The sequence below is a fragment of the Falco cherrug genome, chromosome 1, assembly GCF_023634085.1.
Source record: "Falco cherrug isolate bFalChe1 chromosome 1, bFalChe1.pri, whole genome shotgun sequence".
NCBI classification, from domain to species: domain Eukaryota; kingdom Metazoa; phylum Chordata; class Aves; order Falconiformes; family Falconidae; genus Falco; species Falco cherrug.
Window position 1 is genome coordinate 114,975,822 of NC_073697.1, and position 12,704 is coordinate 114,988,525.

The 12,704-nt window shown below is 54.8% G+C and overlaps 1 protein-coding gene across 6 annotated transcripts in view; it reads right to left on the bottom strand.

The window, feature by feature from the left end:
- Window positions 1-2,804: 2,804 nt before the first annotated feature.
- SEPTIN9 (septin 9) overlaps window positions 2,805-12,704 on the bottom strand; it is a 144,046-nt gene continuing 134,146 nt past the window's right edge. For 3 of the 6 annotated variants that reach the window (XM_055722120.1, XM_027816641.2, XM_055722115.1), the window contains exons 7-12: window positions 10,907-11,024; window positions 8,403-8,498; window positions 7,492-7,588; window positions 5,920-5,971; window positions 4,933-5,064; window positions 2,805-3,034 (exon numbers count right to left, since the gene is read on the bottom strand). In XM_055722120.1, coding sequence (XP_055578095.1) covers window positions 3,031-3,034; window positions 4,933-5,064; window positions 5,920-5,971; window positions 7,492-7,588; window positions 8,403-8,498; window positions 10,907-11,024 — 499 coding nt within the window. In that variant the 3' untranslated portion in view covers window positions 2,805-3,030. Of the gene's footprint in view, window positions 5,065-5,919; window positions 5,972-7,491; window positions 7,589-8,402; window positions 8,499-10,906; window positions 11,025-12,704 lie in introns of all 6 variants that reach the window. The other 3 variants (XM_027816648.2, XM_055722133.1, XM_055722125.1) reach the window with 1 other exon arrangement.

A 12,704-nucleotide genomic window follows, 5' to 3' on the forward strand; every position in this document is an offset into this window, starting at 1 on the left:
TCAACTGCAGTGCAGCCGCTTCACAGTAATTAAAGCTTGAGATCACCAGGTCTGCCTATGCCTGCTGCAGCCCGGCTTGCACATCAAAAGGAGATGTCTCCCGTGAGAACAGGTCCCGCGTCACCAAACTCAGGGTTTGATGCGCACTACGGGGCCAGTGTGTATGTGATGATCCAGAAAATTCTTTTTAACAGCAGCTCATATTGAGCAGGTGATGATGCATCCCCCTCAGGTACCCCAGGCTCACGGTGACTCGGTGCTGCCCTGCTTTTTGGGCAGCACAGGCTCCTCCAAAGGGACCATCCCTGGGGCAGGAGGTGGCCCTTTGGGGCAAAGCAGGCTCCCAGCTCCAAGGGCTCAGGCTGTGTGTGTACCACACAGCCACAGCTTCCCCTCCTACCAGCACCTGGCCTCCTACCCAGAGAGGATTTATTCCTCCCTGAACAGGTCTCCAATGACGTTATTAATCAGAGAGATGGACGAGTACAACAGAGTTTATTGTTCACTGTGGGTGAGTGGTAAGTCTGGGTGCCGATGCCTGGGATAGCAATCAGGAGAGGGCGAGTGAAAGGAAGAGGAGGGAAGAGCAGCATTGTGGGTAAATATATATGCGCTTCTGGTGGTGATTACCCTCCAAGTAATTAGTTTTTAAATCAGGCAGACGTTTCAGGAACTACTCACTATGAGCTGCTTTAATTATTTATACTCCCTTTTATTCTTATTATTTATAGTCATCCTCTCTGGCTGGTGATGCTCTCTGCATTGGGCTGGTCAGGTGGAACTGGTACCCACCTCTCACATCCCCTGGCCAAGCAGCCGTCTTCTCCAGTGCTTCCAGGCACCCCAAGAGCCGGGCTGTGCTGGGGGGTCCTCCTCTCCCTCCCGCAGCCAGGCGAGCACTCATCATCACTGCAGAAAGCCCTGCTCCGATCGGTAATTAAACTCTCACTCATCTTCATTTCCCTCATTTGTTAAAGTGAGGCCACTCAATAAGCCATTAGTGCAAGGCCCTTTCTGTCAGCTACAGCATCGTTAGGCAAATTTCCCTTCGAGACAGCTGGGGAGGGTGCGGGCAGGGGAAGCAGCCCCTTGTCTGCCTCCTCTGCCCAAGCCCTCCCCATCCGCCCCCCTCTCGGATCACTTCTGCCCTGTGGCCAAGGCTCTGGGGAGGGGGGATGGATTTTGCAATGGCAAATCCTTGCTCCAGCTGGGATTTTTCCCAAAGCACCACACAAACCCCTGCTCCATCACAGCATCTGACGTCGCTGCTCTCCCTTCACCAATCCCACCTCTCCAGAGCTTCACAACATCTGGAAGCCATTCCCCGCGCCATTCCCATGAACAGACCTCCGACCCGCCGAGCTCCTCCTCTGGGCTAAACAAAAGCTGCTCTTATTGCTGAGCTCGGGAATTTTGCCTGCCTTCCCCTTGCTCCAGCCACAAACCATTTCTCAGTCTGTCACCAGGAGAGCATCTGCCTGGAGAGCCCCAGAGCATCCTCTGCCCCATCTTCCTCCATAGGCACGGTCAGATGCTGGCATTGAGGAAAGCTGCCAAGAACCCAGACACCACTGCAAGAAAAACCACCAAGAAACAAGAAGCTGCTGCAGATTTGTCCAAAACTACAGATCATGGTCCATGTTTGTAATTACTACAACTACATGTTGATTTTTTTTCCCCCTCTAAGAGCTTTTGCTCTAGGTTACAATAGTGAGAACACCTTGATCTCGCTGCTTCTCCCCAAAGGACTCATTTGGTAGAGAGGAGCTGTGGGGGTGAGGAGTGTCTGAGCTAAAGCAACCAAAAAACAGCAGTACAGCACCAAAAAAAAAAAAAAAAAAAAAAAAAAGTTATTGCTAGGGATGGGTTTAGCACTGGGGCAAAGGAGGGGCCCATCAACAAACTTTACTTCACACCTCACTGGATGCCACACAAGATGCGCTGATTCACTGCTCTGAAACCCAGGTGCCAGGAGAAAACTGGAAGAAAAATGTACACAAGCCTGTCCTGTACTCTACAGACACCCACAGGAACCCAACCCAACACTGCTGTCCCATCAGTTTTGTTTTCATACAGCTCCAGACTCAGAGAATCCCAGAGGGGCTGAGGTTGGAAGGGACCTCTGGGGGTCATCTGGTCCAGCCCCTGCTCAAGCAGCGCCACCTACAGCTGGTTGCCCAAGGCCATGTCCAGGGAGCTCTTGAGTTCAACTGACTTAGGGGGGTGAAATACAATCGCCACGTGAGACACAGAGTAAAACACCAGAGAAACACGCAACACCAGGGAGAAACGTGGTTTTCAGGGAGGCAAGTCCTCAAAGTGAAAACTACTTCCAAGGGCATCACAAGGCCAACCCTGCAGTTGTGAAAGGTTTTGAAGACCATCTGCCCGCGGAGCCAAAGCCCCACCGTGAAAGCCAAGCTGCCGCTTGCCCTTGGTCTACCTTGAGCTACTACTAAGTGAAACCCACTTAGTAACAGCACCAGCAGCTGCAGTGGAAACAGCACCACCAGGAAAGCAAAGGGAGGTGACCCACCTGCCTCCCTCGGGATTGGCAAGGACACAGAGGCCACGCTGGCTTGGTCACCAGGGCACTGAGCACCAGCAGTTCAGCATTTTGCAGAGTACCTAGGGCAGATATCTGAGGTAGGAAGAGTCAAGGGGGTTAGGAACAAATACACCCCTCAGAGAGAGCAGAGCACAGCAGCTCTGCAGCTGGAGCCTCCCGTCACCCCCAGCCCCGCTGGGTCCATGCAGCAACGATCACACCACAGCTGGCAACAGACATTTCCAAACAAGTCTCCTTCTATTTGCATTCGAAACATTTATTTTGGGAAATACATATTAAACACTATTATTTATACAAAAATGGACTAAATTTGTCATAATGCTTATAACCCCCAAAAGGCCATTTTAATGGATCTGGATGAAGGCTTTTTTTATTGTATTATTTTCTTTTTCTTTCCCCCCCAAAAAAAGTCAGGTTACAAAGGAGAAAGCGGCATGTCTTGCTTGGCCCAGCTTGAGATGTCAACTAGAGGGAAAAAAGAAAGTTTACGATGACATTTGCAGAAGTGCCTCACACGAGATTTTCTCCCCCCTTTCATAGTCTCTTTTAGCGCTTGAAATATATATTTCTCAGTTAACACACCTCTTTTTGGTTTTGTTTTTGCTAAAACATAGCAAGTCAGCAAGTAGGTAGTTGTTCTTCCCCACAGCTCCCTTGTGCTGTTGCAGGGGGGAACATGAGTTAAGGAGAGCGGACTCTCCTTGCGACGCATCCCCTGCAGGCACCCCTTTGGATGCCGGGGGAGGGGGGCAGACATGTGTGGGGAGCCCCTGCAAACCCTTCGCTGAGCAACCTCATCTGGGCATCCCCACCAAGGTGACAGCAACTCCCTCCCTCCTCCTGGTCACCTGTGCTAAAGAAGGTGGCTGCCACCCATGGAGACCCTTGGGTGGGCTCCGCAGGCACCTTCCAGTGCTAGAGGATGGGACATGCTGCCATTTTAGTACGCTGTCCACCCTCACCCCACCCAAAAAAAAAAAAAAGGGGGGGGGGGGGGGCGTGATTTGCAGGAAGTTTTATTCCTTAGAGAAGAAACAGACTGATGGAGCAGGCAACAGAAAGGAAGCGGAGCCAGGGCTGGGGGCAGGACTGCAGCACTCTGCTCCAGGACCACCCTCTCCTGTGTCACAGCGTTACTTAACCGACCCCCTTGCAGGGTCTTATTTACTGGAGACTCACTGAAAGAGGAGGCATGAAGGGGCAAAGCACGGGGGGGCATGGGGCACAGCACCCACAAATGCTGCCCCAGCCCTCCCCATGGCTGCAGGGCTCGGTCCGCCCATGCAGAGTCCCCTGGCACAAGGGCTACCAAAACAGAGGAGCATGTTACCTGTACATGTCACACAGGGGATCCAAAAAATAAAAAAAAAACCCTAAAAAATACCCAACAGCCTCCTCTGACATAGGGAAAATCCCCAGAATCACAAGGGTCAGACAGGACAACCCTCCACCTCCCACCACCACTTTGCAGAGGTGTTCCACTCCCAGCCCCCTTTGGCCAAACATACTCCCAGCCTTCAGCAGAAAATAAACCACCCAACTGAACGAAAAATAAATACACAAGTGTTCCCAGGACACTGGCCATATCTATGATCCAAGGGAGAGGGAAAAGGAGTCTCTACAAAGCGTTGCAGGCCTTTTGCAGGCTGCAAAGACAGACAAGGCAAGCCCTCCCTCTCCTCTCCCACGCTATTGCAAGGTAACAGTCTGAAAAGGCACTTCTCCCAAAGCAGGTCGCTCTGCCTGGCCGGGGGTCGGTGACAAGCGAGGTGACACCTAAACACTCCCAGTTTATTGCATGTAGGTAGGGTAGGGGGGTTGGGTTGGGGGCTGGTGGGTCCCGGAGGGCTGTGGAGGGCTCTGAGGAGGTGGCAGGAGACAACAATGGCACAGTCTTGCTCTCTTCACACCACCGTACCTTGCTTCCGAAGGCTACATTCGCCTGGAGAAACCCCTGCCTCCAACGGACGGAGAAGAGCCTCTGCACGGAGGGGCAGGGAGGGCTCCCGGGGGCACCCCAACCCTGCCAGCCCCACGGCTCTGCCCCCCCAGCTCGGCTGTTGGGCCAGCGAGAGCCCGACCCCCGCGGGGGGGGGATGGTCCCCGGCCCAGGGATGCTGGACCAGGGGCTGAGAACAAAACTCATGCCACAAAGCGGGGGGGGGGGGGGGGGGGGGGGCGGTCGCCCCACTCCGCACGACAGAGGCGGCGTCTGGTTATTTGGTCAGTTAACATTGGCAGGGGGTTTGGGGGGGCAGGGAAGAGGAACAGTGGCAGAGGATTTATATAAAAATAAAGGGGGAAGAGGGGAGAAATAGCGAGCGTGAGTGAGCAAGGTCCTGGCTATGGAGCGAGACGGTTACATTTCGTTGGCCACGAGCTCTTTGTCGGTCACGCCATTGGAGAGCGAGCTCTGGCCCTCGTTCAGCCTCTTGACCCTGTAGGCTTCGAAGTGGATGTTGCTGGTAATATCCTTGATGTTCTGCATGTGTGTCCTGCGGGAAAGGGAGACGGTGGCGATCACACCTCAGTGGGCACAGGTTTGCCAGCCCAGCCTTCGCCACCCCGACCCTGGCACCCCCCAACCGCTGCTTCCAGACACCCCCTCCAGCCCAAATCTCCCCTCCTGCTTCACCGGCTACCGGTGTCTTTAGGGCACAAGAGGGAAGCCAAGGCAGTCATGGGCAGCCAAGACCAGAAGCCTTCACTGGCACCAAGAGCCTGTGCTTGGCTACGCTGCAGCCCTGGCTGTGTAACACCCACCTGGGAAGACCCTGGTCCTGCAAGTATCTGCCAGCAACAGCTCCAGCACGCGGAGCTCACCTGGCAGCCGTAACTCGGGAAGAGCCCAATGCCCTCTCCAGCAAGCCAAGGGGCACGGCCTCCCATTCCTCTGTGGCAGGGATGCCTCTTCCGAGAGGGACCAGGGATCACCCAGACCCCCCAACAGCACAATTCTGGGATGCAGGCGGGTGATGTCTCCAGACTGGGGGTAGGACCTGGGGCTGGTGAGGGATCCCTAAGGCCAAAAGACTTCCCAGCTGCTTGCAGGCGAGCTGGAGCCACGCTGCACACTGCCAGCAATCTTGGAGCCTGTCCTGACCCACCCACTGCTCCTCTGCTCCCTTAACTCAGCACCGTAGCTGAGAAAAGCCACCTGAAGCCATGTCCCACTGCGTGGGGCCACCCCTCACAGAGGGGCTGCAGCAGGCTGGGAGGGGAGGGAGGGAGGGAGGGATGGCCAGAGAAGCAGAGCAAAGCAGCTGCTTCAAGCTGGCCTGGGCTCTCCCCTTTCTTTGGATGCCACCTGGTGACTGAAGGCTACAGGGACAGGGCACAGTCCTACTGACCTGATGAGGAGGTCCCGCAGATAGGCGAACTCACAGTGTGTCGTGTTCTCCACTGGTAGGAAGAGAGAGAAACCCATCAACACACACCCATGTCATGAGTTGGCAACCACTCGGGGCAAGAAGGACCCTACGGGGCTCCACCAGTGTGCAGGGGCCAAGACGGGGACTTACCCCAGGGGCTACAGGGTGCAGGACTCGAGACTCCTCTTCACTGCTGTAAAGCTGGTACCCAGGTACCTGCCCCAGCTCAGCACCACCAGCTGGGGTCCAGCTGAGCACTCCCAGTCCCTTCCAACCATGTCCTGCCAAACAAGGGAGCTCCCGGGAGCATCCCCCAGCGCAACCCCGCTTCGGACCAACACAAGCTTTAAATGGGCCCCCAGCGAGGCAGGGAAAGGGACAGCGTGGGCTCTGCAGCAAGTGCCAGGCATCCAGCACTGCTTCATCTGCAGCTCTGCCAGGAGCAACTGGCGGTATCCCAGGCATGCTGGTGCCGGCTGCCTGGGCTGCCGGCGCCATGGAAAGGCGCGATCCCTTGCTGACCGAGGATACTGCTGTCCCAGCAGGGCTCGGAGCAAGGAAGAGTGTTTGCAAGAGGGAAAAATCAAGGGGTGTTGTTCCACCATGCTTAGTCTGATAGCTTGCAGTTTACCAGGCATTTGAACTTAAGAGGATCAACTCCCTTTCTTGATTATGTTTTTTTTATACTTAAAAAGGCTAGTACATCATGCAGGAATGGCAAGACAACAAACAGCGCTGCTCTGCAAAGGCTGCCCATGGCCATAGCTGGGTCCTGGGCTCTCCCTGCTGAAGGCAGATCCTACATACCGAAGGCGAGTGCTTTAATGAATCCCATCAAATTCAAGTTTCCAGGGACAGAGCACAAGAGGGCAGCAGAGCTTTAAAATACATTGATTTTCCTGGCATCTTTGTTAAGCCATTCCCTCAACACAGGATTCCTATTAAAAGGACTCATAAATGAGAGAAACCTATGAAATGAAAGGGAGGAAAATAAGAGGGGTGGCACTGGAGATGTGCCAGATGGCTGCCAGAAACCAGGGACAGGGAAATGTGTAGATCTGCTGGAGCCAGGAGCTTTCATCTAGCCTTTAAACCATGATTTAAAATGGGGGAGAAAAAAAAATGAAGATGCTGATGGGATAAAAATGGAACTGGGAAGAGATCCCACAAGGGCAGCAACCGAATGCGTGGTGGAGGGTATGGATGCCAGGGAAAGGCAAGGCCTAATCTGGGCTTGAGACACAAAGATGTCACTTGTGTGACCTGAAATCCAGCTCCAGCTATCAGTGTGACAAGCAGAAGCCAGCCACCAGCCACCCCGAAGTGTCCCCTCCAGCACTCAGCAGCCCCCTGAGCCACACAAAGGGACAGAAACCTGGCGCAGGAGCATTGGCCAAAGTATTTCCAGTCCTCAAACACTGGGGAAGTTATTTTCTTTGGAGGGGCAGGGAAGCTCTATATACACCACAACTACTGCTGGTTCTAGACCTCACCACATTCTGTCAGGGCAGGGAGATGGGCTCAGGAGGTAGGAAAACAAGGACAAGGTACCTTCAATGGTGCCCCACTTGGTCTTCCTTCCAAGGATTCTTCTTCCATTAACCTGGTATTCCTGGTCACTGCCCACCACTGCAAACGGGATCATTTCCTGAGGAAACGGAAAAACAGGGGTAAGTTTTCCTCCTGAAAACCAGGCAGGAAACCAAGCTGGTGAGCAAACTCCTACATCAAGCTGTTTTCAGGAGAGAGTTTCATAGGATGAGCTGGTCTGTCCCTGATGCTCCTGAGCAGCGCTGCCTGCCAGGGACCACAGGCAGCCCAGGACCTGGGCAGCAGCATCTTGCACCCGTGTCCAGTCCAAAACCAGTCCAGCCCAGCACCTCATGGGCAGGCACCAGCGTACAGGCAGGACAAAGGTATAATGCTTCCCTGGGAATCGCCCCCAGCACCTGGCACCCTGTGGCTCCATCATTTCCCAATCCAAGGTGGTGTCTTTGTACTTAACAGTCCCTAGAAGACTTGTTGCTTCCTTGAATTTGTCCAATCAACTTTAATGAGTCAAAAAAAAATAAAAATGTTAGCTACTTACTGTAGCAAGGAACGGACACTCACGAAAGCAGGGCAGCTCCTGGGCAAACTCCCCGCCAGCGCCAGGAAGGCTGCACCCCTGTGCCTGGGGCAGGGCCGGGGGCCATGGGACCTCCCTGCTCACCGACAGCACCTTTGAGGAATGGTGCTGGAAGCAGCAGCTACGTGGACAGGAGAGGACACCTGACCCAGGTGCCTTCCTCACCCTCTGTCCCTGCTCTGAGCTCTGGCGGGACCCTTGGTCCTGGGCAGACCCCGTGGACAGAGGCACAGCAGTTTGGAAGGAAAATAGAGGCCCTCTGCAAGAGACACCTCCAGCACATCACCAGCCCCTGGAGCTGCAGGACCCACCCAACCCGCCCCCCCCCACTAACCCTGAATTTCTCATTCACTAGCCGATCTTCAGAGTCTTCATCAAACTCCTTCTGAGGATACACGTCGATCCCATTGGCGAGAAGATCAGCCATTATCTAGGAGGGAAGAGCAGAGGGACATGTGAGGGAGACGGAGAGGAGCTGCACACCCATCACCGCGGCTGCTCCCAGCTGACCCAAGAGCCTCTCGTGAGCAATGCCCACAGGTCACGGCAATGCCTGGCAGCGGCATCTTCCCTCTCCATCCTCAACCCTGCCCACCTGAGCAAGAGACCTGTGTTTAACCACTACACACCTACCAAGCGCTTGCCCTGGAATCTGCAAGAACCTGCTGCCCAAGACACGGTTCAGGCTGAGAGTGAGATGCAGTTATATGAGCTGGGCATTGCTTTGGGATTGCAAAAGACAGTAAGACAATACAAGCTGCATCAAGCGATGGAGAACGTAGCTGCCAGGCACGCAACCCGAAGTTAGGAAGTTGCTTTCTGATGTTTGCATACGGTCCTTGGAAAAGGAGTCACAGCAGCGCTTGATCCAAGGGGACAGGGACAGGGACAGCTTGGAAGACTGGCCTCTAAGGACACTGCCTTCGTGCAAGGCAAAGAGACACTGACATCTGACTCCTGGGTGGAGGCTCCGCTCTCAAGGCGCAGGAGGATCAGCCTTCTCCAACAAAGCTGCAAATCCAAACCCAGCCTGTGCACCCACTCCCATCACTTCCTATGGCAATATATTCCTCCGTTGCATGCATATATATGTTGCAGTGTTGCAGGCTGGCAAAGGAAGTGGATCCAGCTCAGAGAAACCCCCCAGCCAAACCCACAAGATATTTTTAGGGGAACAACCCAACAAAGCCAACTCCACAGGGCATGGGAGCCCATTCCACTAACTCAGTGCAGCGCCGACATCAAGCTACGTAGCCTGCGGCCAGGCTGGTGCTTCACCGTCACTTGCCCACCCCAATCCAAACCCAAACCCTTATCATCTCTCTGAACCAGCGACACCCCCAGGTGCAGACAGGGTTCTGCTTTCTGCAAGCACACACACAGGCATGCTGGAGCAAAGGCGAAAGGTCCCAGCGTGTGCCCACCTGGACCAATTCCCTGCCCTCATTTGCACCAGTGGATCTAGAGCTGTGAGCACAAGGAGGGTGAGCCCCTAGCAGAAGGGCCACGTGGCTACGTGCTCTCCATCTGGAAGGATTTTGGGGGTCTGGTTACCATCAGGAATGTAATTAGTGATAAGGTGAGCTCATCCTGTGCCAAGCCCATGCAGAGCAGGCAAGCCAGGTGGTCTCCCCATGGTCTTTCATTACACAAGGATGGTATGCACAGCTGAGATTGCCCAGGTGATGTTTTAGGTCCCAAACAGCCAGCCAGCCACCCGCAGACACACAGATACGTGCACTTGTAGCCTCTGAATGGAGCCAGCAGCCTGCAAAAGCCACTGCAGAGTGCAGATGGGGCACTGTGGACTCACCCTGCCATCCTCTTGCACTAGATCCTTGCAGATCTCGGTGCAAACAGACTGACACACCAACCAAGCCCAGCCCGGATTACCTCTCTCACTGCTAAGGGAACTGCTTGCAGAGTTTGGATTCAGCCCCGCAGACCAGACTGGATATTTCAGTGCCTGATGCTGCTCGTCAAGAACCAGGCTGACACTGGTGTGGGAAGGGGTGGCTCATTCTCTTCTGCATGAGAGCATCAAACAACCCCTGGACAACAGGCCATCCTCTCCATAACCAGTGGAGGTGGCCCCTAAAACTGCCCTTTTGGCACAACCCCCTTTCCCTTCATTTCACTTCCCTGCAGTTCAGACGCACAGACAACCAGCTTGGTGGCTTGCTTGCTTCTGCAGGGAACAGAGACCATCACGCCTCCAGCCACATCCATCAGCTGCACAAAGTGATTTAGAGCCCCTTACCGAACCCCAAAGTGGGGCATCTCCACCTCTTGGCAGCACCAGGCGTGCAGGGAGAAAAGCCCATGCCATGCTGTGGATTCACACAGCCCCTCCTCGGCTCCCCACCTCCCACTCCTGACCAAGGCGATCAAGGGAATTTCATGCCTTGCTTCTGCCATAAATCTTGCCCAGCTGAGCTCAGAAAATCCACACTTTTTTTTTTTTTTGCCTGGTTCCTGCATCAGTGCACGATGCTGCACAGAAAGGGTTTTCCCGCCTCTGTGTGCGGCACCCGCTGCCTCCCAAAACAACAGCAACCAGCCTGAAAATAACAACAAAGGAGGCAGGAGAAACAGGTCTGGAGACTCAGAGCTTGAAACTTATCCTGCACTGACAAAGATCCAAGAGAAACACAAGGAACTGCTTGGAGCGCAGGCTGTTCCTCTGGCCACGTGGGATCGCTCAGGGCTGCAGCCGGAGGAATGCGCTGGGCTCCCGGCCAGGCACTCACCTCCCCAGCCCTGCCGGGGGAGGGGAAGGGGGCTGAGGGGATGGGGGACAGGAGGTGGGAGCCTGGATAAGAGCCGCCAGCCCCTTACCCTTTGTTTGAAGTAGTCCCTCTCCTCCAGCGTTAACGTGTCGGCTTTTGCAATCACGGGGACGATGTTGACCACTTTGCTCAGGCGTTTCATGAACTCGATGTCTAGCGGTCGGAGCCTGAAAAATGTAGCAGAAAAAGGGGATTCGCGCACCACTAGCGAGGTGGGGGCTGCCGCAGCCCCCTGGCAGAGAGGCGGCATTCAAGGACGAGATACAAGAGGAGGAATCGCCTCCTTTCAGACAGGACAAATAAAGACATTTTCTTAAAAGCACGACAGCACGTGTCAGTCTCAGAGGTGGTTTGCAGACAAACGCTTAAAACATTTCCCTTTCAAAGCACCCCGTGGACCTTCGCAAAGCCCTGTGAAGTGGGAGAGGGCTTTTATCTCTGCATAGATGCTCCGCCACAGGGGACTGCGGGGACCCTGCCCAGAGCTCCCCGTGTCCTTGGCAAAGCCGGGATGAGAGCAGGGGCGATGCTGGCCATAGGGCCAGCCTGTCCGCGACGTTCAAATTAAGCTGGGGACAGACCACGGTGCAAAACTTCCCCCAGCCCTATCCAAACTGTCAGCCACCATCACCCACCTTCCAGGGATAGCACGATGTGGAAACAGCCACAGGTGACTATTCCTGCTCACGCTCCCTCCTGCGCTGAGCACGAGCCCATCGCTGTGCACAAGCCAGGATTGTATCTCACATCCATCAGCTGGGATTAAAAAAAGGTCTGCTAATTCTCCAGGGGCTCACAGAGCACAGAAGAGATGCTGCTTGTTCCAGAGGGCAAAAACGTCAGAAAATCTCTGCAACGAAAGTCTCAGCAGAGGAAAGCTGCAAAGACTGCATAACCCCAGTGATCAGCCTCTCAGGAAATCCCTCCCTGCTAAACGCTCCTGCTGACAGCACGGATGTGACCTCCAGTGCCATGCTCCTCCGCATCCGAGGGCTGTGGTCCAGCTGCAGACAGCTGTGAGGGCGCCTGGCCAGGACCCTGCCTCGCTCCTCAGTCCTCCCTGAAGGTGTTTTTACTGCTGGGGTTCCCAAGCCAACCAGAGGAAAGCCCTCCCTGGGACACCTCCACTTGCTGCAGGTCCCCCTCGGTGTCTCTGGTGGCGATGGGGACAGATGCCCACGTGGGACAGTTGAGCAGATGTTGCTTTGAAAAAAGGAAATCTGGAGGTCCCAGGGGAAGCCAGGGTACAGGAACACCTTCAGAGCGCTCATGCATTAAGGACCCTGTCTGAAACCAGCCCTTGCTGAAAGCACACAAGGAAGGAGCAGGCAAGTCAGCACCAGAGCCCCAGAAGCAAAGGGACACCTCTGCCGCTCGTACATCCCCATGACCTCCAGTGGTGACACGTGGCAGCAGGACATGACCCAACACATCTTTGGTGGAACTGGGACAGAGATGAAGTCATCTTTCAGAGGAGCTGTAGGCTTCAGTGGCAGAGTTAGGGCCAAGAATGAAGCTTCCCCAGGGGCAGACCAGCCCTGTGCCACAAACCAGAGGCCCATGGCAACAGGGAAGAGACCAAAATAAATGGGACAGCGACTTAAAATGCCGAGGTGCAAGCAGGCACTCAGCAGGAGCCCTGCACAGGGAAACATGGAGCAGAACAGAGCACTCGCAGAGAACATGGCCAAAAGCACCAACTGCCAACATGCTCAAGCCAAACCCCACCATGGTCTTGTTGGGCCCCACAAAGGGCTCAGAGACCCCCACAGACCCAGCACAGCTCCTGCAAACCCAGCCAGAGTCACAGGAATGCAAAGGGCAAGGGGCTGATCCTGCTCCTCAGC